The 26,100-nt window shown below is 28.9% G+C and overlaps 3 protein-coding genes and 1 pseudogene across 17 annotated transcripts; 3 read left to right on the forward strand and 1 right to left on the reverse strand.

Moving 5' to 3' along the window:
* Positions 1-5,717: 5,717 nt before the first annotated feature.
* On the forward strand, positions 5,718-11,836 carry LOC111287241 (uncharacterized). 10 transcript variants are annotated; one of them, XM_089758968.1, is made up of 8 exons: positions 5,718-6,320; positions 8,185-8,284; positions 8,658-8,723; positions 9,374-9,488; positions 10,330-10,412; positions 10,478-10,525; positions 11,038-11,099; positions 11,281-11,441. In XM_089758968.1, exons 1-8 carry the CDS (start codon positions 6,136-6,138, stop codon positions 11,315-11,317), a joined length of 696 nt encoding a protein of 231 aa, XP_089615094.1. In that variant the 5' UTR covers positions 5,718-6,135; the 3' UTR covers positions 11,318-11,441. The 10 variants fall into 10 exon arrangements, with proteins under 10 accessions (XP_089615094.1, XP_022733367.1, XP_022733365.1 ...); XM_022877632.2 differs by having other exon boundaries at positions 10,512-10,525; positions 11,281-11,418; XM_022877624.2 differs by lacking the exon at positions 11,281-11,441 and adding an exon at positions 11,448-11,836 and having other exon boundaries at positions 5,719-6,320.
* LOC111287240 (pentatricopeptide repeat-containing protein At3g12770 pseudogene) lies at positions 11,364-14,524 on the reverse strand (annotated as a pseudogene). Its single transcript, XR_016341337.1, has one exon. The product of XR_016341337.1 is annotated as a pentatricopeptide repeat-containing protein At3g12770 pseudogene (transcript).
* A 2,181-nt stretch (positions 14,525-16,705) lies between these two features.
* LOC111287442 (large ribosomal subunit protein eL38) lies at positions 16,706-18,301 on the forward strand. Of its 2 annotated transcripts, XM_089758970.1 has the most exons (4): positions 16,778-16,860; positions 17,402-17,529; positions 17,701-17,884; positions 18,103-18,301. In XM_089758970.1, exons 2-4 carry the CDS (start codon positions 17,509-17,511, stop codon positions 18,123-18,125), a joined length of 228 nt encoding a protein of 75 aa, XP_089615096.1. In that variant the 5' UTR covers positions 16,778-16,860; positions 17,402-17,508; the 3' UTR covers positions 18,126-18,301. The 2 variants fall into 2 exon arrangements, with proteins under 2 accessions (XP_022733752.1, XP_089615096.1); XM_022878017.2 differs by lacking the exon at positions 17,402-17,529 and having other exon boundaries at positions 16,706-16,860.
* A 1,309-nt stretch (positions 18,302-19,610) lies between these two features.
* Positions 19,611-24,905, forward strand: LOC111288420 (protein TRIGALACTOSYLDIACYLGLYCEROL 2, chloroplastic-like). Of its 4 annotated transcripts, XR_002690097.2 has the most exons (7): positions 19,620-19,774; positions 20,269-20,923; positions 21,004-21,333; positions 21,868-21,983; positions 23,884-23,974; positions 24,091-24,241; positions 24,574-24,905. XR_002690097.2 is itself a non-coding variant. In XM_089758971.1 (6 exons), the coding sequence occupies exons 2-6, from the start codon at positions 20,405-20,407 to the stop codon at positions 24,181-24,183; spliced, it is 1,146 nt and encodes a 381-aa protein (XP_089615097.1). In that variant the 5' UTR covers positions 19,616-19,774; positions 20,269-20,404; the 3' UTR covers positions 24,184-24,458. The 4 variants fall into 4 exon arrangements, 2 of the variants coding, with proteins under 2 accessions (XP_089615097.1, XP_022735036.2); XR_016341338.1 differs by lacking the exons at positions 24,091-24,241; positions 24,574-24,905 and adding an exon at positions 23,505-23,730 and having other exon boundaries at positions 19,611-19,774; XM_089758971.1 differs by lacking the exon at positions 24,574-24,905 and having other exon boundaries at positions 19,616-19,774; positions 23,887-23,974; positions 24,091-24,458.
* The last annotated feature ends 1,195 nt before the right edge of the window (positions 24,906-26,100 follow it).

Below are 26,100 nucleotides of genomic sequence, written 5' to 3' on the forward strand. Positions count from 1 at the left end.
ATCAAAATAAAAAAATTTAATTTGATTCAAATCAAACACTATAATTTTGAATCAATTTTTTATTTCTCAATTTTTTTTTCATGCCTATCGGGGGTTATGTTTTAGTTTTGCTTTTTTCGAACTTCATGTTCAACAAGATGGTATTCTTGTCGTGCCTTCTCGTTGCATTTTTTTGTAAATATGTTAGTATTAGTATTGTACTTGCAGACCCGGAAATGCAATGGTGGTCCATGGTGAGAACTAATGTCCTCAAAATTTTCTTTTTCTTTTGTTGAAAAAAATAGCACCAAATGTCAAGAGTCTGTCAATCATTATTCTTGCTTTCCTGCCAGATTCTTTATCTTAGTCATTTTCAACATTACATGCTTACATGCATATTCTCATTTGGTTATTACATCCTTTCTAAACTATATGGCATGATTCATTTAAGCAGGATCTAACCATGGATGGCAATGGGATAGGCTTAGAGGGTACCAATTTGTCCCAACTCTAATAAGATCTGTCAATTAAAGTTTATGGTGGGTCTTTTATGATGGAGTATAAAGCAGAAGTGCCTTTGCTGTCCAAAGATTCGTCTTACTATTTCACCTTCATTATCCTCAAGTCGGTTCCAAGGTAACTACTGTCAATATCTGCTGCAAAAGAATGTATAAAATTAATGTAGAAAATTTCCATGAAAATGATCGAGCTACATTTTTCTTACAGATCTTAGTCTTTCCTGCATAGCAATGACCTTCATTTTTTTGGTCTGATGACCTACTTATCAGATCTCTCAACTGTTCCATGCTCTCATTCCTACCAGTTTGGTGCCTGGCTTATGATTAGTGTAGTATAATATAAGCTTCCATACAAATCTTTCTTGGTTACAATTAATGCTTGTGTGGATTGACAATCATTTGAACAAGCTGTTGTATCTTCTTAGAGTACACTTGTCTTATTAATATGTGCTAGTATGCGGTTTGATGTTTATGATAAAATATAATCGAATTAAATCGAATTTATGCAATTAAAAGTTCGAGTTAAAGTTTGATTCAAAATTCATTATTCGAAATTTGACTTGAAATCAATTGAGATTCAATTTTTAAGTTTTGACTCGAAGTAAATATTAAATTATTCGAATTCATTCAATTAATTTTATTTATTAAATAAGAAATGAGTTCAATTCTTAAATTTAATTTCAAACTCGATTATTTTTGTTTGAATTCGAGCTTGAATTGATATATATATATATAAGTAAAATATTAATTTTTAATTAAAATATATTAAAATATAAAAATTCGATTAAACTCATAAATTACTCGAATTAAATATTAAAATACTTAAATTCAATTCATTAAGTAAATTAAATTACTTAAAAGTAACTTACTCGATAAATCATGCTATTCAATTTTAAATACAATTTTCTCTTTTTTCACCCTCATTTTGAAGGAATTAAATTACTTAAAAATAATTTACTCGATAAATCATGCTATTCAATTTTAAATACAATCTTCTCTTGTTTTGCCCTCATTTTGAAGGTACAAAAAAAAAATGGAAAGTAGTAAGATGTCCCATCTTTTCAAGGTTCATATAGATGTAAGCATTTAGCTATCACAGGGAATCTCTCCCAGGTTAGGCGAGCATGATCTGGCTTTTTTACTTTTATATGATTTAAATTATTTTGCAAATATAAATGTTAAATTGTGCATGAAAAAATTTGTAAATCTAAAGGTCAATTTGAACAAGTTATACAATTTATTTGTGGGGAAAAAAATGGATTTCTCCATTATGTTGTTTTTTTATTGATATTTTGCTATACCTTAACTCAAGACATTTGGCATTTCAACGGCAATCATCCCTATAAATTTATGATCATGAATCATTCCCTCCCTGGCAGAGTGACTCTCCTAGTTTTTGCTGGGGTTGTTTTTATTTGTAAATGAGCTAACGTTATGAGTTGCTCTTAAATTATAGTATATCGTTTAATATGATAATTGAATTTAAAAATTTTTTAATATAATATTTGAATTATAAAATTTTTTTTTAAGAAGAATTCAAAAGTAGATAGACTATTCAATTCTTCATATCAGGATAAAATGTACCATATTTGACAACTTAAAATAGGTGAATGTAACATACTTGACAATCTAAAATAAGTGATTATAGATCGTGTATTTTAGATGATCTCAACAAATGATCACCGATAAAATTCAAATTCAATATCTCTTCGTCGAGAAAAATAAATCTAACCGATTAAATCAATCACTTATTGGTTTTGAATTATAAATTTGTTAACTTAATCAATAATGTATCTTAACATTTGGTACTGAAGTGTCAATTAAATTATATATATTCATTTTTTATGTTATTCAAATTCGAAGGTTAATGTAAGATAAAGTATGTGTTCAATAAAAATATATTAATTTTATCTTTTTTATATTTTTAGATTGTTCAATCTCTATATTCACATTTATTATATACATATCAAACACAGATACTTAAAAAAAAAAGATTTTGATGAATTAACATAATTTATTAAAAGTCACAAAAATATTAAAAGATAAGTGTTGACTAAAACAGTATCTATTTTTTATATTTAATTGAAAAGTTATAATTTTATTGAGAAAATTAAAAGGTTAATTTGTTTTTTTTTTTAATTTATATGAATGTGATTTAATGTTTATTATAAATTTATTATTTTTAAGAGTTCGAGAATAATATTTGCAAATATAATACATAGAAAAATAATAATATGATTTTAGTTCCTCTTAAATTATAATTATTAAACTTAAATTAGAAATAAAAAACAAATTTAACAAATAAATTTAATAGGAGAGCTAATTAAATTAAATTTAAATGTATAAAATAATTATAGTATATATAATATAATATATATTAAAAAGTCTAGGAGTACTAGAAACAATTGCTTGTACAATTCTATTTCAACACTGGCTCATATAAACAAGCAGGTCATGGTATGATATGCAAGAGTAAGAAATGCTAGGGTCAGTTTTTTTTTTTTTTTTTTATGAATAATAAATTGTGAAGTTTTATAAAAAATTAAGAAAGTTAAAAATTTATTACTAATAATGGCAGGTTTATGTTTTATAAGTTGTCAGTTTTTTAAGTTATTATGATTAGGCTCGTTAATAAAATAAATGTTTAAGTAGCTCATCATTTGATTCTCCCTAACATTGGCATTAATGGGTTTGCAAAATTTTGCGAGGGGAAGAATCCTAAGGCTCCAACGAGATTTCGTTTTTATTTTTAATGTGATTAATTTTAAATGATAATATTTAATAAATAAATAATATTTTAAGTAATAAATTAATTAATAAATTTATAATTTAAATATTATATTAAAAACTTTTATAATTCAAATTTCATATTGATTTGAAGTTAGGTGTCGTAAGTTTTGCTTGTGCAACTCTTTTTGGAGACAAATTGTAACAAAATTCACAAATTGATATATGTTTAACATAAAACAAATAAAATATAAATTAATGAATTGTTCGGTCAAAATTTATCATACCAAATTAGTTTACTTATATTATGCAAGAATGAAAAATATTTTTATTAATAAAAGAAATTATCATATAAAAAATTGATACCAATGCTTAAAAATCGAATTGTATGATTGTAATTATAACTTTTATTTTTATATATAATCCTCAATAAAAAATACTTAGAATTGGAAAAAACTTAGCCAAATTCAAAATTGATGTGCCAAATTTGATAAATCATGATTGAACATTTACAATAATACTAATATTAATTGTTTTATATTAATTATTTAAGTTTTTTTATTTTAAGTATTTATACATACATACATATTAAGTTTCAAAATTATTATTTTAGTGAGAAATGTACATGAAACATGGAGGAGGGAGATAGACAATTTTTATTTTTAATCCCTTTTAATAGGTCAAAATAATCATAATATTTGATTTAAAATTATCAAAGTTTAATTTTTGAGTGTTAAAATTAAAAAATTTAATATTTCACTAATAGTCCTAAATTTCAACTCAATAAGATTTGATACTACATTTTTTTTTTCAATCATTTCATCAGTGGAAAAATCAATTGTTAGAAGGATAGTTTGGTTAAAAGAAATTGATTAAAAAAGAGTTATTAGTACCTGTAATCTTTAAACTTTAATTCAATTTTTTTGTAAGTTCTTAAATTTTAAAAAATTATAATCAAATCTTTAATTGTCCAAAGTTGTACTATTTTAAAATTTTTAATTATCATTTAAATTGATTTTTATATATTAATATATTTTATAAAATATTATAATTTAATGTATTTTTTAATTTTTATTATGATATGATTTATCAATAAAATAATATTTTTAATAGATAATAGATTTTTAAAAACTTAAAATTAAGTTGAAATTTTTAAAATAATTTTGTTAAAATTACATATCATTTTAAAAAATTAAGTATAAATTTTTATATTGGGTTAAAAAATTAAATAAAAACTCTATATCATTTTAAAATATTATGTAAAAATTTTCAAATCATTCTCAAAAATAAATTTATTAATCTATTAAAAAATATAAGACTTTTATATTCATAGAAAATAAAAAAATATAATTTAAAATTTTTTTATTTGTATAAAATATATTTTAAAAAATAAAAGATATTTAATATTTTAAAAAATAAAATTTTTTGGTCAAAAAGTAATATGTTTTATTATGACTTATGAGTAAAATAATATTTTTAATAAAAAAATTTTTGTTCTTAAAATGTATTGAATTTTTTAAAAAAGGAATTTAAAAATTCTAACTTAATTTTAAATTTTGATTATCTATCTTCTATTTAAAACAAAAATCTATCTAATAAATTATATTATAACAAAAAAATTAAAAATATAATTTAAAATTTAATATTTTTATAAGACATGTGTGAAATATATAAAATTTTAAAATAATTTTACTTTTGGTCATTAAATTTTGAAAAAATTTTACTTTGATTCTTATTCATCATATGAGATGTTAGATAATGTCATCACGTGATATCAACTTATATTTACAGTTAATTTAGATGATTCTAGAATAATTTTGAATAATTAAATATCTAATTAAAAATTTTTAAAATTTAAAAATCAAATTAAAATTTAAATCAAATTTAGAAAATATAAATGCTATTAACCCATTAAAAATTTATAAAGAAAAAGTCCAAAAATATAAACTCTCAGACAAAAAGATAAGGACAATAGTTTAAAAAAACAATTAATAATTGGGAACTGACAAGTATGGGGTGTCCCATGACCCAAATTAAAGACATTTTCTGAAGCCAATTGAAAAAGAAATAATTATTGACCAATCTGTCCTTTTCAGTTTGATTTCAACTACCCAAAATTATGAAAATTGATTTATTTTTATTTCTTTTTCAACCCTATTTGTGGAGACTCGAAATTGCTCATATTAAAATTAAAAAATTCCATTGCAATTTATTATATTTATTTCAGATAAGAAATTTTGATGAGAAAACTGAGGTTATTTTTAAAAATTCATTAAGCTAAAAAAATAAAATATTGGGTTCAAATTTTAAATTTAAAATAATGATTTATTTTAAAAATAAAATATAATATAAAATAATTATTTTTATTATGTAATTGAATATATGAAATTATAATTTTATTTTTTGAATTACTATTCTTAGAAGGGTAAAACAGTCATTTAATAAAATATCAAAGCTGGCAAACTAATATAAAATAAAAATATCAAAACAAAAAACAACAAAAAAATAGAAATAATAATGAAGAGTTGTACTTTCAGCTGTGGAACATCAAATCAAACACCCTCCCTTCCCAATTCTCTAATGATTTTGATTTTGATTTGATTTGATTTTCCCAGTTCCGTACACTTCTCCGTCTCTATCTGTCTCTCTTTCTCTTTCTTCAATCCTTTGTATCCAATTGCCGTTTTCCCTTTCTCCTCTATTACAATTAGAGCTCCCTTCGGTCTAAGACACCATGCTCTCTTTGCTTCCTGATCTTTGAACCCTCTTTTATTTTCACAATCTTCAACACTTCTTTCCATTTCCAATCTGGGTTTTGCCTTTTTTCTCTGGGAATTCAGTTTTTTTTTCTTTGGTTCTGTAAAGCGTTGAAAAAGGGTGTAAAAATCGGAGATTTTTGAAGCTAAAACTGATGGCGAACCCACCGGGGACCCATCAACAAGAAGCGAACCACGCGTCATCTTCCTTCAATGGAGCACATTTGAACAACGGGAATCCTATGCACGAGACCTTGGGTTCGGGTATGAAGCATAACCCGGATATTTCCTTAGATTGGACCTTGGAAGAGCAAGCTATACTCGAAGACGGGTTAAAAAAGTGAGTCTTCTTTTGTTGCATGGAATTTTGGTTCTTTGATGAAAGTCTATTGTTGTTGGATAATTAGGTTCTTAGTTGAATCGTGGTTTCTTTATCTTTCTTGGAACTGTTTGGAAATGACAATGAAGGAAATACTATGCATATTACAGTGAATTTTAATGGAGATAAGGGTCTTTTTTTTTTTCCTTTTTGAATGTCAGTGATTCTATTTTTCTGAATTCTTTGTTTATTTTGTTATAACCATGCTGTTCTAAATAACCCAAGTGAGTTCGTTCCTCATTTGAGCAAATGAGCTCATTATTAGCCTAATTTCTTTTGTCTTTTCTTCCTTTTGTTGTGAAAGCGGGTGGGGGGATGCATCAATGGTGGTTAACTGGTTATTGTAATTCTGTTTTTGTTTGCAAATATACTATTTTTTATTTCACTTCTATGGTTCAAGATGTTATCTATATTCCCAATCTACTAATCATAGTTGCACTCTGCTTGTAGATATGATTCGAATTGTAACGAGGTGTTTTAAATGCTGTTCGAAAATCTTATGCTTGTTGATATATTTTTTGTCATGCCTAGACACACTATTTATATTTGTAAGGTAAAACGAAGGGTTGTGCTTGAAAGTTGAAATAGCTGACCTCAGAGACATTAAACTTCTATACAGTTAACATTTTATTAATCTCTATTTTCTGACATTTGGGATAACTTTTGGCCTCAATTATATCAAAACTTATAGAATCACCTCTTCAAAACTTGCAATGTGTAGGTTTCATAATGGAAAATATAGTATTTTTGTTTATGTTTCTTTCTTATATTTCCAAACTGTAACCAAATGGTTATCACCAAGTTAAGACTACACCGTTTTACATCTTTCTTAGTATCTGAACATCTGATCGAGTGGCTTACATCTCTTAAGCATCTTGCTTCCTCCTAAGTATTGTTTCTGTACTATATAATCATAGAATTCCAATCTATATCTGATCTGCCCATAAGCATGTGATTCTCCTAAACTTTTTTTTCTTTTTTTGCATTTATTATTTTGATGGGAAGATTAAATTTAGTTGCAGCCGATTTCTCAAATTGAGGAACTTTCATCAAAGTTATGGAATTCGTGTTACAATTATTTAGAGCGATACCTTTACTACAATAACTTGGATTAGTTTTTATGTTTAATATATATATTATAATTAAATCAAGTTACTTCCTCTGGTGATTTTCCGGCCTTCTTTACATTTGTTTTGTTTCTTACGTCTCCTTCCTCTTTCCTTTCTTCTTGCTTCTTCCATTTTGCCATCTTATCCTCTATCACATTCCCATTCCTTCTTTTTCAATACCCATTAATCTTCTCTACACACCCTTCTCATAACTGACCTTGTTTTCCTCTCTTGGGACCTCTCATCTCTAGACCTGTAAGCAATGAGAAAAAGAAAATAATAATTTGTGATTATGTATATTTTACTAGTTTTTGCCAATGGTATCTGGGAGACAGACAAAAGGATTTTGATTTGGATCTTAAGGTTTCTGGAGCGGATTTTATTCCTTGTGCTTGTGTTTGAACCATTCATTCTTTCATTGTATTCTGTTATATTTGCTTTTGGCTTGAGTGTTAGTTTTCGTTGTGCAATTGTTGTGGATAAGACCTTTCTTTGGAGTAAGCTTCCCCCTGATTTGTAGATACTTTATGGCTTGGTGCAATATAATATATTACTTCCTTTCTTGTTGAAAAACGTAAAGGAAACTTAAGGTTATTTTATCTTGGAAACGTAAACTTAAATGAATTAAAGTTTTTGTGTTTGACTTGTATTGATTTGATCAATTTTATTTTCATGAGGTGATTTAGTTTTGATGTAATTTTGGTATCTCCTTGCAGATATGCATCAGAACCGAGCATAACTCGTTATGCGAAGATAGCCATGCAGTTACAAAATAAGACAGTCCGGGATGTGGCTTTGCGTTGCAGATGGATGACTGTAAGCCTTATGGTTCTCATTTGTCTCTATTTAAACCCACCAGTTATTGCTTGCCAGAATTGTAGAATATATGGACTCATATATATATATAACCACACGTAGAACAAATTTTGTCATGTGGCTTTAGCATGCTACTCCAATAAGACAGGCTGTAATCATTAGATTCAATTCATCTTTTGATGGTTTTATTTCTTAATTCTACTTCATAAGATGTAGCATTTCTGCTTGGTCAAAAGGATTTCTATTCAGTGTTTACAGAGACAGATATTGCTTTTGTGTGTGTGTGTGTGTGCGCGTGTGCGCGCTCGTAAACGTATATAACCTTGAATGCAATGCACATATAAGAACATGATCTGATTAATGCTTTATGCAGAAAAAGGAAAATAGCAAGAGAAGGAAGGAAGAACACATTTTAGTCAGGAAAATTAGAGACAAAAAGGTATGATATACTCATTCTCTTTTTCTGTGTGCAGAGTTGTACTAATTTGTGTTTTCTTAGCTCCTGTAAGCCTGCTCAGTTGGTTACTTATTAGAATGCATAAAATTAGACATCTCTCTCTATGATACTGACATGCAGATCTTTCCATTCACACTGGAAAACTCTCTTATACATGTGAGGTATTGGAGGGAAGCTCATCGAGTGTAGAAAAGTTATTGAGTTTAGCACAGTTTTTTTTATATATATTTTTCTTGATAGATATTTTATATGGAGATCTAATTAGTACCTGCTGCTAAGCAGCTGTTTCTTTGGTGGAATTTTGATTGATTACCTTAGATTTATGTGGTATATGCTCGAATCATGTTATGGGCACATTGTTATCTGTCTGTGTCTTTTCCATCATCTTTTCTTTGAGGCCTCTGTTTGGGGAAATTTGCATCGAATTGCCTTCGTCTGCTGATGAAAAGTTATCTACTTTAACTGATATTTAGAGTTGGAATGTATTAGATTTAACCAGAAATTTTCTTTCACGGTTGCTAATTGATGATAATATTTTGTTGATATGATGAGAAATAAGGCAATATTTATATTTAATGACCATTTTGTGGACCAATAGATTCTTAGGAATGTCTTTTGCTTTTGTTTTTCAGGAAAGAATTGCTGACCCTCCTGCAAAGCCTACTCATTTTGCAACTCGACCTAATCCTTCTCCGTATGCACCCCCAATGATTCCTATGGACTATGATGATGGTATTCCTTACAGAGGTTGGATTTTATCTTTGAAAATTTTTAAGTTGCTCCTAATAGTTTAAGGTTTAGAGATGTGCTTTGTTGGTTCTTATATGCAAGTTTTACTTTCTTAAAAGCACTATCTTTTGGCCTGCAATTTTTTATTTAAATTTACTATAACTAGTTGTTTTCTGTTTCATCAAGATATAATATTAAAAGAAGTTTTATTTACATTGTCTTGAGGCAAAGATACTGAGTCCTAGTGTTTCATGTTTTATTGCCTCACTAGTTGTATTCGATTTCTGGTGTTCTCTTTAGATGTTGTTCGGGTTTGGGATTTATTCCATCCCTGCCATGCTTATTTGTTCAAGCTGTCTGTCAAAGCGGTTAAAATTTTGGTTGAAAAAAAAAAGTTAAGACTTTTGAAGGATTCCAACAGTGGATGGTGAAGCATAATTCTTTTTTTTTTTTTTGGCAGACATGATTGGTGCCTCTTTTATGTCTTGTTGTCAGCTTAATAATAAACCAACAATTTCAAAGAAAGAAAAGAAAGTGAGAAAAGTGAAAGAAGAAAATATGCTGTTCTTTCCATGGATACATTTTTAGTTTTGTGTAGGCATGTCAATTCTTTGAAGAATGCAAGTAATAGAAAAAAAAGGGTCCAACACATGCCTAAAAATAGTACAAAAAAGAAGTAAGAAGTAGCTGCAACTATTTATCGACTGTCTTTTATGTTCTTAATTATTGCTTTTGCAAACAATGAAGCTTGAATTTAGTTTATAGTGCCTGAAATATGCTAAGCATGAAAATGCTTTATGTCTTTTATGCTGTTATTTATGGAAAATATAATTGAAAGCTGCATTATGCTGTTTCATAGCCATTGGTGGTGCAACAGGAGAACTTCTGGAGCAGAATGCTCAAGCCTTCAATCAAATATCTGCAAATCTTTCATCTTTTCAGGTGAAGTACTCATATTATGAATAGATTGATTTTACTTTATTCTTTTTATTTAGTTTGCATTCCAGGTTCTCGATGCTCCTATGTATTTGTTTTGTGCAGATGACTGGTATCAGGTACCTTAGCCCTATCTTTGGAACATCTTGATTTCTCACTTCTTTTAATTCTATTGTATAGTATTTTTTTACTAGGCACATTATCTTTATGAAATTATCTACCCTAGGGACATTCCCCACCCAAAATCCTCTCTGATACGTACTCGTGCCTACGTGTGAGCAAAAGTATATATATATATATATATATATATATATATATGTATGTATGTATGTATGTATATTTGGTTGGATACTACCAGGTCCAGTCTTCAAGCAAGGAATTATCCCAGCCACTTCTCACTGTTGTCCAACTTTTACAAGAATGGACAAAATTGAAAGGAGTGCTTGATTTTTATGTGGCCAATAGAAGTTCCCTTGAATGATCATTTATTTATTTAATAATTGTATGCTTCAAATGTATTTAAAAAAATAAAAGCATTTGTTATTCTATGGTGAAAGTGGTTGCATTATTCATGTTAACATCATGATGGGATTGGTTTTGTTCAGAACTTATCGCCTTTACCTTTTTCCAGATACAGGAAAATATTGGTCTCCTCTGTCAAACTCGTGACAATATTCTCAAAATCATGAATAGGTAAGTTCCAACTTTTGCTGATTATCGCTTTCTATATATATAGTAATTGAAAATTAACTCCTTTTGTCTTAAAAAAAGAATTTGAGTTCTTCAAAAAATGTTCATGTTTATGCACAATGTCTTTTTTTATGGTGATAATTTGATCATATCATTTATTACATTGTTTTTTTAACCTGTCAAGGATGTGGATGCATGGGTGTTTGGCACCTGTTAACTGAGCATGGATTATGAAAGAGGCCAACTGAATTTTGTACAACTAAATGTGCTATTGGATGCTCATTTCTTGGTTTGCATTAAGGATTTTCGAACTTGATTATCATTTCATACACTAATGTAATCCATTTACAGCTTGAATAACATGCCACATATAATGAAGCAGATGCCAGCACTTCCGGTGAGAGTGAACGACGAGCTAGCCAACACTATCCTTCCCCCTCCACCTCATCTTATGCTATCATGATCCTTTCTCGGACTCATCAAGTCTCCTGATTAGTTTCCGATAACAAAGCACGGTATGTGATTGTGCTGAATGAGAAAATAACTGCCGATGATGTTGACTCGCCTTGACTGCTAGAATAAATTCTCTTCCCTCCATTCCTTGTATATAGAAAGCTTAGCAGTTTCTTGGTTCCTTTTTGTTTCTGTACTCAATTCTTAGGTAGTTCATGCAGCAAAGGTGATTTAGGGGTTGTACAGGGGATTTATACAAGGAAAATATGATAGTAATTTCAACTCAAGTTTGATTCTCTTCTGTTTATACATGCAAGAATTGGACCTTTCTCTACTGCAAAGGACTATTTGCCCCAGTTTCATCCATTGGCAGCTTTTTGTTCTTTCAAACTCTACCACGAGCTGGGTCCAATGCCACCTAGGCCTTCTAGTGTGGTGCATCGAAACTGGCTACCTGTGGAGGATCTAGGCCGAATCAGTATGGTAATTTAAGTAAATCATGATGCTTACATTCTTTCCCTTGAAATTATGAACCCAATGACTAGTGGAGCTTTCTTCACATTGCCAATGTCTGCTGAATGGCTTGATGCCTTTTGAGCAACGAAGACCATGATCTTTATTTGACAGCAGTAAATAGTGTCAAGTGTTAAAAGATAAGTAAAATCACCAGAAATCCTTGCATGAACAGGAGCCAGACTGAAAATGGTGGAAGCGTTGACCATCTCTTACAATAAGATGCCTGTCTGTAACCTTGGAGGTAAACTTCAAAAAAGAGTGACAATCACCACAAGTTTGGAGATTCTTTATGATTGTAAGACTGGTTCCTGGGTCAGTACTTATAAGTCCCCAAGCAACCGCTAATCTCTCACTATGAACCTTCAGAGACTCCTCTTTTTCTTCATTTTCCAAGTCATGAACCACCATATCTATTTCAGCAATATACCCAGCTTCCTTAAGTTTAATATTAAGCTCATCCAACTTTTTATAGATATCAGCAGACTGATGATGTGATCTATCTCCAGCAATAAAAACATGTACATAGCCAGGGATCTCAACCTGGCTCCAACCAGGTTCTTTAACCAATCCTCTGTTCCTCATCATGCTTCTTGTTGCAGCTGCTTCCTTCCACTTACCTCCAGATGTATATATATTTGCCATTAAAACATAATTACTGATATTTCCAGGATTCAAATCTAACAACTTCCTGGCTATATACTTCCCAAGCTCAACATTGCGATATTTCCTGCATGCACTAAGCAATGGACCCCAAACTTGAGGTTGTACTTGCACAGGCATCTCTTGGATGGTTTTCAAAGCCAAATCAAAGTGACCAGCTCTACCAAGAAGATCGACCAAGCAAGTATAATGTTCTATACCAGGTTCTATTCCATAATCGTTTTTCATGCTTTTGAAGTACTTCAATCCATCCTCTACAAGCCCTGAATGACTGCAAGCCAATAATATGCTTGTGAAAACAACATGATCTAGGCTGAAAATTTCACTTATCTGCATCTGATGAAATAGTTTCAGAGCCTCATTTCCCATTCCATGAATTGCGTAACCATTTATCATGGAACTCCAAATAGCTAAGTCTCTATTTAACACTCGAGCAAATACTTCTTCCGCCTTCTCTATACTCCCACATTTACAGAACATGTGAATCAAAGAGGTCTGGACCTGACGATTTGATGCTAACCCATTCAGTTTCACATAACGTTCAATCTCCTTACCCACGCTTAGTGACCCCAAATCAGCACAAGCAGATAGTATGCTGGCAATAGTTGCTTCATTTGGTTTGAGCCCTGTTCTTAATAACCTATTGAATAAATCCAATGCCTCAGCAGGGTAACCATGTTGAGTATGCGCAGCAATCATAGATGTCCACAAGAAAACACATTTCTCTTGAACCATTTCAAAAACTCTTCGAGCGGAGACAATGTCACCACATTTTGCATACATGTTAAGAACCAAGTTGTCCATCAGATCTTCACCATCATACCCACTCTTCAAAACAAGGGAATGAACCGATGATGCTAATAACAAATTCCCTGCTTGTACACAACCTGAAATGATCTTAATGAACATCACCATATCTTGACTAACACCCTCCACTTGTCTCATTTTATTAAAAAGATTGAATGCTTCCCCAACATTCCCAACATTTACATAACCGCCAATTATAATAGTCCATGAAAGGATCGATCCTTCATCCATAGTATCAAAAACAGAACGAGCTCCATCAACTAAACCAAATTTAACATACATATTCATAACAGAATTCGCTAAAGGTATCTCGCATTCTAGCAACCCAAGTTTAAATACGCAACAGTGCATTGATAAGCCTAGTTGAAGATTGGTGCAAGCAGCGAAAATACCAATAAAAGTGGAAGCACTCTGTTCAAAACCAAGAACCCGCATTTCTTTCAACAACCTTATTGCTTCAGCTCCACGTACACCACGACAATAAGCAGAAATCATAGTGTTCCAGGAAATAACATTTCTGGTAAGCATTTCGTCGAACACATTCCGAGCAGATCCCAAATCAGAGCATTTAGAGTACATGTCGAGAAGAGACGTTTGCACGAAGATGTCTTGTTGGAAACCAAGCTGAAGCACGTGGGCGTGGAGCTTTTTTCCGTCACGAAGAGAAGAAAGGGCAGCGCAGGCTTTGAAGAGTAATGGGAAAGTAAAGGTGTTGCCATGAATATGAGTGCTCTGTAACATCAAAGAGTAGATTTTGAGGGTGTCAGCGAAGTGGCCATTGTTCGTTGAGCTTCTGATCTTTAAGTTGAAGAGAAAAAGTGGGCATTTCTTTGAGCGCGTTGAAGTGGATGGTAAGTATCGCATTTACAAATTATACCATTTGTTCCCTTTCGTTTTCTGATCCTTAAGTTCAAGAGATAAAGTGGGCACTACTTTGATCACGCCTCCAAACCTTCTATTCACCTTTTTTTTTAATATAAAAATGACCTCTAAACTCTACATGTTTTGTTGGTATGATATTTAAAAAATTAAAATTATCAATTTAATATTTTAATTTTAATGTTTTTATTACGTTAATATTTGATATTAATATTATTAGTCAATTTTATTAAAGTGTCATGAAAAAAAAAAATCAATTAGCGTTACACCGTCAATACTACAATAACATTAAAAGAAATTTTTAAAAGATTTTTAAAAAATTCTATACAATTTTTAAAATTTTTTTAAAATTATAAAACAAAATTAAAAAAACATTCTAAAATATTCTAAAAATTCTAAAAAATTAAAAATTCTATAAAAAATTCAAAAAATTCAAAAATTTTAAAAATTTTAAAAACTAAAATTTTTTCAAAAAAATAAAAAAACTAAATTTTAATAAAATAAAATTTTCCTAAAATTAAAAAAATTTCACAAAACTTAAAAATATTTAAAATAAAACTAAAATTTTTGACAAAATATACAAATTTTTTTAAAAAAATTTTTAAAATTTTTAATTTTTTTGAACCTTACCAATTAATTATTTATATATTTTTTAATTAAAATTTTTTTGAATGTTTATTAAAATTATAGGTTTTTTATTTTTTTTCAAAATTTTTTAATTTTTTAGAATGTTTCATATTTTTTAAATTATTTAATTTTTCAAAAATTTTATAATTTTTTATAATTTTTAGATTTTTTAAGTTTTTTATATTTTTTTTAAATTTTAAGAAATTTTATTTTTATGAAAATTTTCATTTTTTGAAATTTTAAATTTATTATTATAATTTTTTAAATTTTTTAAATTTTAAATTTATCATGTTTTATGATTTCTAAAAATACTTCATATTTTTTTAATTTTTTTATAAAATTAAAAAAAATTAGAATTTAAAAAAAAAATTTGAATTTTTGAATTTTTTCTTTGAATTTTAAAGAAAATTTCTAGAATTTTTTTAAAATAAAAAAAACTATTTAGACGTGGCTTTGATGATTTAGCATTTATTAAAATTTTTTGACACTTATTAATATCTTATTTGATATTTTTGTCATGTCAACGAATTTGATTAACGAGGTTAATATCAAATACCACCACGATAACAAAATAAAAATTAGAATACTAAATTGATAATTTTAATTCTTTAAATATCAAATTGACAAAAAATATATAGTTTAAAAGCTATTTTATATTTAAAAATTTTTCTTTTTATGGTTTGTTATTTGTGAGCAAAAAATGAAAAAAAAAGAGCAAAAAAATAATTATTATTTAAGGTTTTACTATTTCATTATCATTAATTAAGCCTTTAATCTCTTATTTTGGCTAAATTGAACCTGTAATTAGATAAAATTTAGTTACACAATAAAATTGAATCAATCTCTTTATGAATTACAATTAATTAAACTTTTAAAATATTTTTATTAATAATTTAAGATCAAATAGACCCAAATTTGATAATTAATATATAAAGTTTAATCCAAATGAGATCAAAACCACATATCAACAAAGTAACTCAACAGTTAAAATCAATGTTTGGATGTGAAAAGTGAAAACCAACTATAATACATGTTTATTGAGGATATTTAGTGGTTAAAAAAGACGGTGGTATTTTTTTTTATTACAAATTTTTAGCATACAATTAAAAATAATTTTAATATTTGTGTCAATTTGACATATAGATTCATCTTATACACCTAATTTCACATAGCTTGACATTATTTTTATTATCCTTTAATAATTTTTTATTATTTATTTATAAATATAAAGGTCTAGATACCTTTAAAACAAATTCATCTTACCCCTAAGCTTTTTTATTACTCTCATTTCGATTTCATTTATTTTAATTTATACGTCAAAATATAAATGTAAAGAATATATATATATATTTTTTTTAATCGTCATTTTTTTTTTATCTTTTCAAGAATACCTCGAACAATGTTCATTAAAAAAATTAGGAGTCCAAACTTTTGAAGATTCATCACTTTATCTTCTATAATTCTAATTTATGGTTCAAAACACTTGTTAGATATTTAAAATTTTGTGTGCAAATTTATGAAATTTCTTTTATAATATCCTTTAGACAATTCTTTTCCCTAAAATTGTGTGCTTCGTCATTAGGCCCATAATATTCCCAATAGGCCCTTTGGAAAACAAAAGATCCAATCCAGATCAAGCTGACGAATAGGACTCTCAACGTCACCAAATTAGCAAGGCTAAAATGGGCAAAACGGAGAAAATATTTTAGGGTTTCGTCGAGCCCCTCTATATAATCCAGTTTCGAAAAAACTAGGGTTGGGAGCGTGGTTTTTAGGTGTTTCTTCCAATTGAATAAGCTCTTCTGAAAATCAATCGAAAATGGTAAACCCCATTTATCTCTTCAATTATTTGAATAGAAATCCGAAACTGATTTTGTTTTTTATGATTAATTCCTAATGTTTGTATTTATTGATATTTATGCATCAGATCTTTTCTTTTTTACCTGGAATTGTGTTTGATATTCCGTTTTTGGCTTTATTGTTACAATTCTTTTCAATTTTCTGTTCTTAGTGAAGTTGGGTTGAAATTTGAAGCAGTTATTGTAAAAGATACTGAAAATTAGTTTGGGTTATGTGTTTTAGAAGGAGAAAATGGAAAGATATGTGGCTTTGTGTCAGTTTAGAGTTATAGGGATTGTAAAATTGTGATAAATGGTGTTTCTAGTGTATGTATTTTCTTGTTTTCACCCATTGGTACATGTTTTGATGAATTATTGTGTGTTTGGTTTGCTTGAAACTATTTTACTGCCATTAGCAATAAACTTTAATGGAGTGAGTTGCAGGGTATTTATAATGTATCTATGTTTCTATTTCGCTGTTAATGTATTACTTGCTCAAAAAAAGAGGAAAGCTATTAATTGTAGGTTGCTCGGGCTGATGAAGTTTGTTTGAAGTTGGGGCTAAATTGCTGACAATTCTAATGAACAAAGATGAAACATTGGAGTGTTTGTCATTGGATCCCTGTTAAATTATGATGCCTTCTACAGTATCTGTTAAGTAACCTTTGTTATAGAATGAATGTGCAGTTTTTTATCTCTCTTACTCGCAGTTTGCATTTTCCCTTTTATTGGTTTGGCCATTGCATCTTTTTGGCTTCTATGGTTGTGATTTCTGCATTATTTCCTAAGGATTTCTATTTGTTTTTTTATGTTGTGATGCATAGCCTAAGCAAATTCATGAGATCAAGGACTTCCTTCTCACTGCCAGAAGGAAAGATGCACGCTCGGTAAAAATCAAGAAGAGCAAAGATGTTGTTAAGTTCAAGGTCCGCTGCTCCAAGTACTTGTACACCCTTTGTGTGTCTGATGCTGAGAAGGCTGACAAGTTGAAGCAATCTCTTCCTCCAGGTAATACATGATGAAGGAACCTCGTTTTCCTTTTTTATTATTGAACCAGCATCCTTGTTTGAAATGAACAAGCATAATGTAGAATTGTAGATACGTAGCAGAAAGAATCATCCATCGTACCATCAGCATTATAATTGATTCTACTGTTCTTTTTGATCATGTTGGTAACATCTCAAGGTTCTTGGTCTTGACCATAATTCTCATTTTCATGTTTGCAGGTCTGAGTGTCCAAGACCTGTGAAAATAGGGATGCTTCAAGTCTGTCATCGGGACTCGGCGGTTAAAGCTAGATTTCAATTTTTGGTTTATTGTATTTTATGCCATTTTGCAACAGTCAAAACTCAAAATTTTCTTTAATGGATTTTGATTTGGTGTTTTGATGGATGAATAGGATGATATGCACTTTTTGATGCTTAATGATTGCTTCTGCTTTTGTTTGTTCGATTTCCTGTATCAATTCTCAATATATTTTCTTGCCTTCCTTGATTGGATGGAATCATGGAATTGTGAAGAAAAGAGACCGTTGGAGAAAGGTTAATGGATAGACTTGGCAACTTGAGTTATTGCATCATGTAAAATATTATATTCGTATTATGATTTATATGAAAATTTCATGTTACAAATTTATGTCGATATAAAAATATAAAATATAATTTTATGATTTTTTTTTAAATTTTAAGTTGTATTATTTTTGTTTTTTTTTTATTTATATCGTTTACGTGTTATTATTTTGTGTTTTAAATTATTAGATTTATTTATGAAATTGGAATGGTTTAAAGGAATGTATTTAGATTTTCAATTTAATTACATTAGTTTTAAATTTAATGAAATATATTATAATTTTAAATGTTGTTTATTTAATTTAAATTTTTTACCTATGTTAGGTGAATATATATATATATATATAATTGTTAATATTTTGAATTTAAGGATTATATCAGATGATTAGCCTCTAACAATTTTGAAATTATTTATAATCTTTTTTCTATTTTTAAATTATGGTTCTTTTGTAAAAATAAATTATCAATATTTCTATGTGAATTCAAACATTAAAATTGGTACTATTTGATTTATTTATTGAATTAATGAAACAATTTGTATGAAATTTTATAAAATACCTAAATATCCAAGAAAAGATTTTGCAAAATCAACAAATTCTTGCAAAAAATTAATTTTAATAATTTATGTTGTCGCGTTTTATAGAAAAATCAGTTATCACAATTTTCATCGATATAAAAATATAAAATATAATTTTTTAATTTTATTAAATATATTTATGATTTTGATAAAATTTTAAATTATATTATCTTTGTATCTTTTATTTGTATAATTTTTATATATGTTTAGATTCAAATTATCACAACTTTTAAAAGTTTTTGTAAAATTCAATGTTTCCAATAATTTTCAATTCTTTCATTAATAAATAGATTTATATTTAATACAATATTTTATAGTCTTTGTCACATCATTTATTAATAAATTTAAAATTTTTAAAAATAAACATTTTTGAAATTATAAATATTTAATTATATTTAAACATATAATTACTTATGATATAATAATAATATATAACATTTATATATTAACTGTATATTAAATATAAATATTTTTAATAAAATAAAATATGGCCTGCTTATACAATATTCACATTTTGTTTGTGCCTATTAATGTTATCACCAATTTACCCCCATGTTTTCATAAAACAAAAAACATATTAACTAAATTGAGGACTGATTAGTCATTACATTTTTTTACAGTATCTAGAAAATAAATTAAAAAAATTGAAAGTTCTCAAACCTGGTTTTGCACTTTTCTGTTTCATTTCCAACAAAATGTCGGAATTATTGCCTCCGGATTCGTCAAGTGAAAAGCCCTAGCCAGCTCCAGAAGGTACTCACTCCTCACTCACACAACGTTAAATCTTGTTCTTGATCTGTTTGGTTACCGAGAAAAAGTTGGTATCTTTAAATTTCAAGAATATCGAAAGATATATCAACTGTGAATGTTCAAAATTTTAACTTAGCTTCTCTCTGTGAAATCTTAGCTTAGTATTAGTGAACTAAGTTGATGTGAACTACAATTATCGTGGCTCGTAATTGTACTATTCCAGTTAATTGTGAATTTTCTTTTTCATCTTAAGGACTGAATTGAATATAATAGAAACTTGAGTTGTTTCTTTCAATTTCAAGCTAGGTCCCCCCCCCTTTTTTTTTTTGCTTTTAAGTGGCGTTTCATGCAATGTTTAAGAGTCACTAACCTGATTTTCTGCTTTTTCCAATGTAATTGATGGTATTTTAATTATTTAATTTAAATTCAGTTTTGTTTTATTCAAGGAAGTGGAATTTTCTTTAACTGATGGAATCTCATTTGTGTTGCCTTTTCAGTTAAATGGAAGTCTTAGCTGCAGAAGATTTAGAGAGAATTTGTTTTGTTTCATTCTGTAATTAGCTAAAAAGGATAGCATAGATAGCATTTTGGACTGTGTAGTTTTAATTGCCTTTAGCTTCAAATTTTCCGAAAATGGTTGGAACTACAATTTTCAAGATTTCAACATCCCCATCTATGTTGTCTTCAACTTTGACCAACATCCCACATTCTTCTCCAAAAATTTTGCCATATATTCCTCCAAAACCAAGAACAAGGTTGGCAAAAGTTAGAGCTATGACTTCTGGTACTGAACATGCTCCACCACCTCCTTCTTCAGAGCAATTGAATCCACTTGCTGTTGTTTTAGATATTCCTCGGAATATTTGGAGACAAACATTACGTCCACTTAGTGATTTTGGGTTTGGTCGTAGAAGCATTTGGGAAGGTGGGGTTGGGTTGTTTATTGTGTCTGGTACAGTACTTCTTGCACTTAGTCTGGCTTGGTTGAGGGGGTTTCTGATACGTTCTAAATTCCGGAAGTACTTGGTGGTGTTTGAATTTGCTCAGGCATCTGGTATTTGCACTGGAACACCTGTAAGGATTAGAGGTGTGACTGTAGGCAATGTTGTACGTGTTAATCCCTCCTTGAAAAGTATAGAAGCAGTTGTTGAGGTACATTTCAGTATAATGATTTTGCTGTAATATTTTGTTTTGGTTTGTTTATGCACCAACATTGCTGCCACCATTCATAGGTTGAAGATGATAAGATTATTATTCCTCGAAATTCACTGATTGAGGTGAACCAATCTGGTCTTCTGATGGAAACTTTGATTGACATCACACCTCGGGATCCGGTTCCATCACCTTCAGTGGGACCTCTTGATGCAGACTGTCCTAATGAAGGTCTAATTATATGTGATAGGCAAAAGATAAAGGGAGAACAAGGGGTAAGTCTGGATGCATTGGTAAGGATAGTCACCCGTCTTGCTCGTCAAATTGAGGAAATTGGTATTGCTAACACCTATGCTCTTGCTGAACGAGTTGCTGCTGTCATCCAGGATGCAAAGCCCCTGCTCACAAAGGTGTGACGTGCCTTGTTACATTTTATGTCATTGATAATATTTCTTCTTCTAAACTGTAATGTTGAAAGTTCTATTAAACCCCAAAAGAAGTGATTTGGGTCTGCTATATTAATCTTTTTTCTGTGAGTTCTGTTGGTTGGGAAGGGATCAGACAAAGTTAAAAAATTAGATTAAAATTGTTATGTTAACATCAAAATCTATTAAATTGTTTTGATAGAGTTACAGAAATATTTTTTTATTGTTGCTTTAGCAAGCCACTCTCCTGAAGGAAAAACTAGATAAAGGTAAAAGTTTTAACATCATATTAATGATTTCACACGGAGAGCATTACTTGGAATTCATGATCGTGTAGCGTTAGAATTTCCTCCTTGAATTAGATCTTGGAAAATTGTCCATAATCATTGTTTGGATTCCTTGTAGAGTTTATGTCTTATGTGTTTCCCTGCTGGCTAACTGACTGGATAAACACTTCAGACTGAAGTTTTGATGGATTCTCATGCTCAGAATTTTGAATTTGATGTAGTGATGTTTCAGATTGAAGCCATGGCCGAAGATATGCAACCTTTGTTGGCTGAGGTTCATGGTAGTGGTCTGCTTAAGGAGGTTGAGAATTTGACCAGAAGCCTAATACAAGCCTCTGAGGATTTAAGGTGATTTCTCTTTTCTCCCTTGGTTATAATTTGATTGAGATATGCTTGTTACAAAGCGTTACCCTCACATGCTTATAACTAAGAATTATTTTAAGATAAAGGATCCCATCCAAAAGCTCATGAAATTTGTGTCATGGTATCTAGACTGCACCAGGCTTGTAAGATATGGTGTCAGTCACGTACGTGGATGGATCCAAGATTTTTTTTCAATAGGGCCAAAATTCTAATGGTTAAATTAATATATTTTGTTTAATTATTTTAATTAATTTTCGAATTTAGTTCAATTAGAATGATTATATTCCTTTTCCTGATTATTTGCTGTTAAAGTGAAAAATATATTTAAAAAATCAAATGCTGAAAGGAATTTCCAAAATAAAAACTAGAAGTTACGTATGTGGATGATTTATATGTCTATATTGATGAAATTAAACAAAGCATGTAAAAGATAAAAAAAAAATGTGTGTTGAGGAAAAAATTATAGAAAAGTTTTAAAAACTATAAGGATTTGTAAAGGATGTAAAGAATTTAGAAAGTTAAGAGGTTAAACAAAAAAGCTTGAGAAAAATGGTGGGAGCTGAAAGATGGCAAATTTTTGAAGGGGTAAATTAGAAAATTGGAATAGCCCTGCCAGGTAACCAATGCCCCCCAGCCTGCCATTGCTTCATCATTTCACATGAAAATATTTTGAGCAAATCCTATCCCTGAATCAAAGTTGAACTGAGATTTTGCCCAGCTATTCTTAGCCCTCCGGCTTTGCAAATCACTCAAGTATGAGGATGGCAGCTATTTAGTAATTTTGGATCTGAGCAAGAAGGCAAGACTTGGGATTGGGGAGTTCCTAACATTTGTATCTAGTTTGTCTATCAGGTTAAACAGTGGATATAGATGCCATGCCATAAGACTGTTGCCACATAATACCTGAAATCCAATGCCTAAGCTTTTGGCTGGATCAGTTGGGCCTAAATGCTACTATTGTTAATTTTTAGTTATTTTGGTCCGAGCTCTTCTGTGCTATGTGCTTTGTCTGGGTGTTTCATACTTGGCTGTAGATGTTTGAGCTATGAGATGAAGTTAATCAGCTTTCTTTAGTGCTTGAATCGACGGGCCTTTTGTCACGCTTTGTAGCATAATGTTGGCTTTAATTTTTGGGTTCCTAAATATTAATTCATGTTAGTTGGCACTTTAATCTTGTCACTTATATCTTATTTTAAGAAAATATTATGAAACTTCAAAGTAAACAAGTTATGAATATCTTTGTCATTTCTCTAGCATCAATTCAAAAAGTTTATTTTTTAGATAAAAACTCTACTGGTGCTTGATGATTTTTATTTTCTGGGTAATGTTTGGAAATATATCACACAATGATGTTAATTGTTACATTTTACATAGTCCTTTTCTGCCTCCATGTCATGTTATGGACTATTGTTATGATTTTACCTCTGTAATCAATAGCTAGCATTATATTACTGCCACAATCACCCTTATTCTTAATGTTTCAAGCCTCCACCTCATCTTCTTCAGCCTCTGTAGTCCCATGAAACCGAAGGACGATATGCTCAACCTCCAGCCACCAAGCTATCTATGCTTACTCCTACAGTTTTGTGCAGTTGTGCCCTGAACCTCATACATGATCCCGATTGCTACTCTGAGAAACCTTGAATCTGGAGCAACGAATTTAAAATTATCAATCTCATCATGAAATGATGTGACTTGAATTTGATAAATTAATAGTAACTTGGAAGCATAGGTATGCACACTTTGAATTTTCTAATTATGGTATGAGGTAAACAAAGTCTCTTGCTTCATGTGGAAAACAAGATGTGTCCCTTGATTTTTGCCTTGGCTTCCCTTTTCTCATCTTAAATTTATTGCCTTACAACTATAATTCCTTTCTGTGCAGAAGGGTGCATTCATCCATTATGACTCCTGAGAACACCGAATTGCTTCAAAAATCAGTTTATACTCTAATTTTTACTTTGAAGAATATCGAGGTAAGATCTTACTTATCCCACTATTGGCATTACTTTTAACGGAAATAACTCAATTGTTTTATTTAGATCTTAAATTCTCATCTGTCCTGCATCTCTCTCTTCATTCACCATTGCAGAATATAAGTTCTGATATACTGGGATTCACGGGTGATGAATCAACAAGAAAAAATTTGAAATCACTTATCAAGTCTCTCAGCAGGCTGTTGTGAAGACAAATGAAAAAGCATACAATAATTGATCAGACAACACAATCCAAACTCAAAACTGGTTTGTCTTTTCCTTCACTATAGGGGGAGAAATTCAAGTGAAGCTTCTAGTGTTTACTCTTTATATTCCATTGCAATTTCTTAGAAAATCTTGATGCAAATTAAATTTTGTCGATTGTTTTGCTTCGCCTCAATTAGTAGTTGCAATGGCTTTCAGCAACAGTTTTAAAAGGTTGATTTGATGATATTTGAACAGAGAATATAAATGTTGCAATTTATCTGTTGTCTTCATTGAACTGCTATCCTCTTGTTTGAGAGGAAGAATATTTTGCTATTAATTTGCTAATCTATTTAAAAGCTTGGAATTTGAAATTATTAAATGCTCTTACTCAGAATAGGGAAGTAAGCATCAGAGACGAATATGTTCAGATACAGGTATTTCAAGAAAAATGAAGAATCGGATCAACATAGATTAAATGAATCTCCTGTTTCCTACAAGTTTATGAAGAATTATTCGAATCCTAAGATCTGGATTTTGTCCTTGTTGCATGAAGGAAATTCTTAAGTGTTATAGAAACATTCAAGGTCAAAGGCAATGTTGTTAATTTAGTTTTAGTATTGGTTGTGTCAATCAATACGATTTAGTTATACTAAAAAAAGGGTACACTTAAAGTTGGTTTTTTGTACCAAATTTGATATTGAATAATACCGATTATTTTCATTGATTTCAGTTAGTTTTGATGAATTAATTTGTTTCCATCGGTATATGAATGTGAAATATATTTTTAATTTGTTTTTTGTTGTTTAATTATTTTTAATCTAATAAAAATAAATTTAATGGATAAAATAATCTTTGAAAGTTGAATTTTTTTTGTTTTTAAATGTAACATGTTTTGACACAATTTTTTCAAATCAAAGATCATAAATATTTTAATCTTTCAAGAAAACATTTGTACTTTTTTAAAAATTTAACAATTTTGAAATCAAAATTAATTTTTTTAATCTCTTTATTGTTAATTTTTTTCTTTTTGTTTTTATTTTAATAATTTTTTACATTAAAAAATATTTATTTAAATATAGTATGATCAAATTAATTAATTAAAAAGATTATAATAAATTGGTAATATTATTTTAGTACTTTTAAATTTATTTATTTAATTTCAAAAATATTTTTATAGATTTTTTTCACAGACTATTAATAATATTATTATATATAAATTCATATATATTTATAAATATATTTATATTAAATTAAAATTTTTAAAATAATATATTGAAACAATTAGTATCAATATATATCATTTTAAAAAAAAAAAACTAAAATATTATAATAAAAAAGATAAAAAATATATTTACAAAGTAAAAAACTAGGTTAAAAATTTGTAGCATAAATCGTGCCGACATTTTGTTGATTTTATTTGTTTTCTTGCAGCAGCCGACGTTTGTATGGATTTTACGCTTAGAGACACTGTGTCTGTGGTCCTACAAATGTTTATGAGACCCTACGAATCTCAGGTGGTTGGATCACAGAGCATCATATGATTTTTCTTAACTGAAAATGACGTAAAGATTACAGTTTTTCATTAATTTTTTTCTTTAAAATAATTGTTATTTATTAATATTGGTACATTTTTAATTAGTTATCAATTTTACGAAATAATTTTAACATTCAGATTGAAAGTGGTCTTGCATTCAAAAGCAGTTTTTATCAATGTTAAACTATAATAATAATAATAAAAAAAGTGTTTCTGCCATCAATAACAAATTTTTTGAGTAAAATAATTTTATTATTTTTTATCTTTAAATTTGTATTATTTTATATATTTTTTGAATATTTTAATTTATCACTAAGAGAATTAAATTTAAGTAAAATTTTAAAATATTTTTGAACATATAATAAAAGGAGAAATTATTAAATAC

The sequence above is a fragment of the Durio zibethinus genome, chromosome 4, assembly GCF_047325235.1.
Source record: "Durio zibethinus cultivar Kanyao isolate XHJ-2024 chromosome 4, ASM4732523v1, whole genome shotgun sequence".
Classification (NCBI taxonomy): Eukaryota; Viridiplantae; Streptophyta; class Magnoliopsida; order Malvales; family Malvaceae; genus Durio; species Durio zibethinus.

Bases quoted from the DNA above. Each gene is read 5' to 3' on its own strand.
- LOC111287442 (XM_089758970.1), top strand. From the start codon at position 17,509: ATGATGCCTTCTACAGTATCT. The intron at 17,530-17,700 runs GTTAAGTAACCT...TGTGATGCATAG, and splicing joins TGATGCCTTCTACAGTATCT to CCTAAGCAAATTCATGAGAT. The intron at 17,885-18,102 runs GTAATACATGAT...TCATGTTTGCAG, and splicing joins GAAGCAATCTCTTCCTCCAG to GTCTGAGTGTCCAAGACCTG.
- LOC111287241 (XM_022877624.2), top strand. From the start codon at position 6,136: ATGGCGAACCCACCGGGGACCCATCAACAAGAAGCGAACCACGCGTCA. The intron at 9,489-10,329 runs GTTGGATTTTAT...GCTGTTTCATAG, and splicing joins TGATGGTATTCCTTACAGAG to CCATTGGTGGTGCAACAGGA. The intron at 10,526-11,037 runs GTACCTTAGCCC...ACCTTTTTCCAG, and splicing joins GTGCAGATGACTGGTATCAG to ATACAGGAAAATATTGGTCT.
- LOC111288420 (XM_022879301.2), top strand. From the start codon at position 20,405: ATGGTTGGAACTACAATTTTCAAGATTTCAACATCCCCATCTATGTTG. The intron at 21,334-21,867 runs GTGTGACGTGCC...GTGATGTTTCAG, and splicing joins CAAAGCCCCTGCTCACAAAG to ATTGAAGCCATGGCCGAAGA. The intron at 23,975-24,090 runs GTAAGATCTTAC...TCACCATTGCAG, and splicing joins TTACTTTGAAGAATATCGAG to AATATAAGTTCTGATATACT.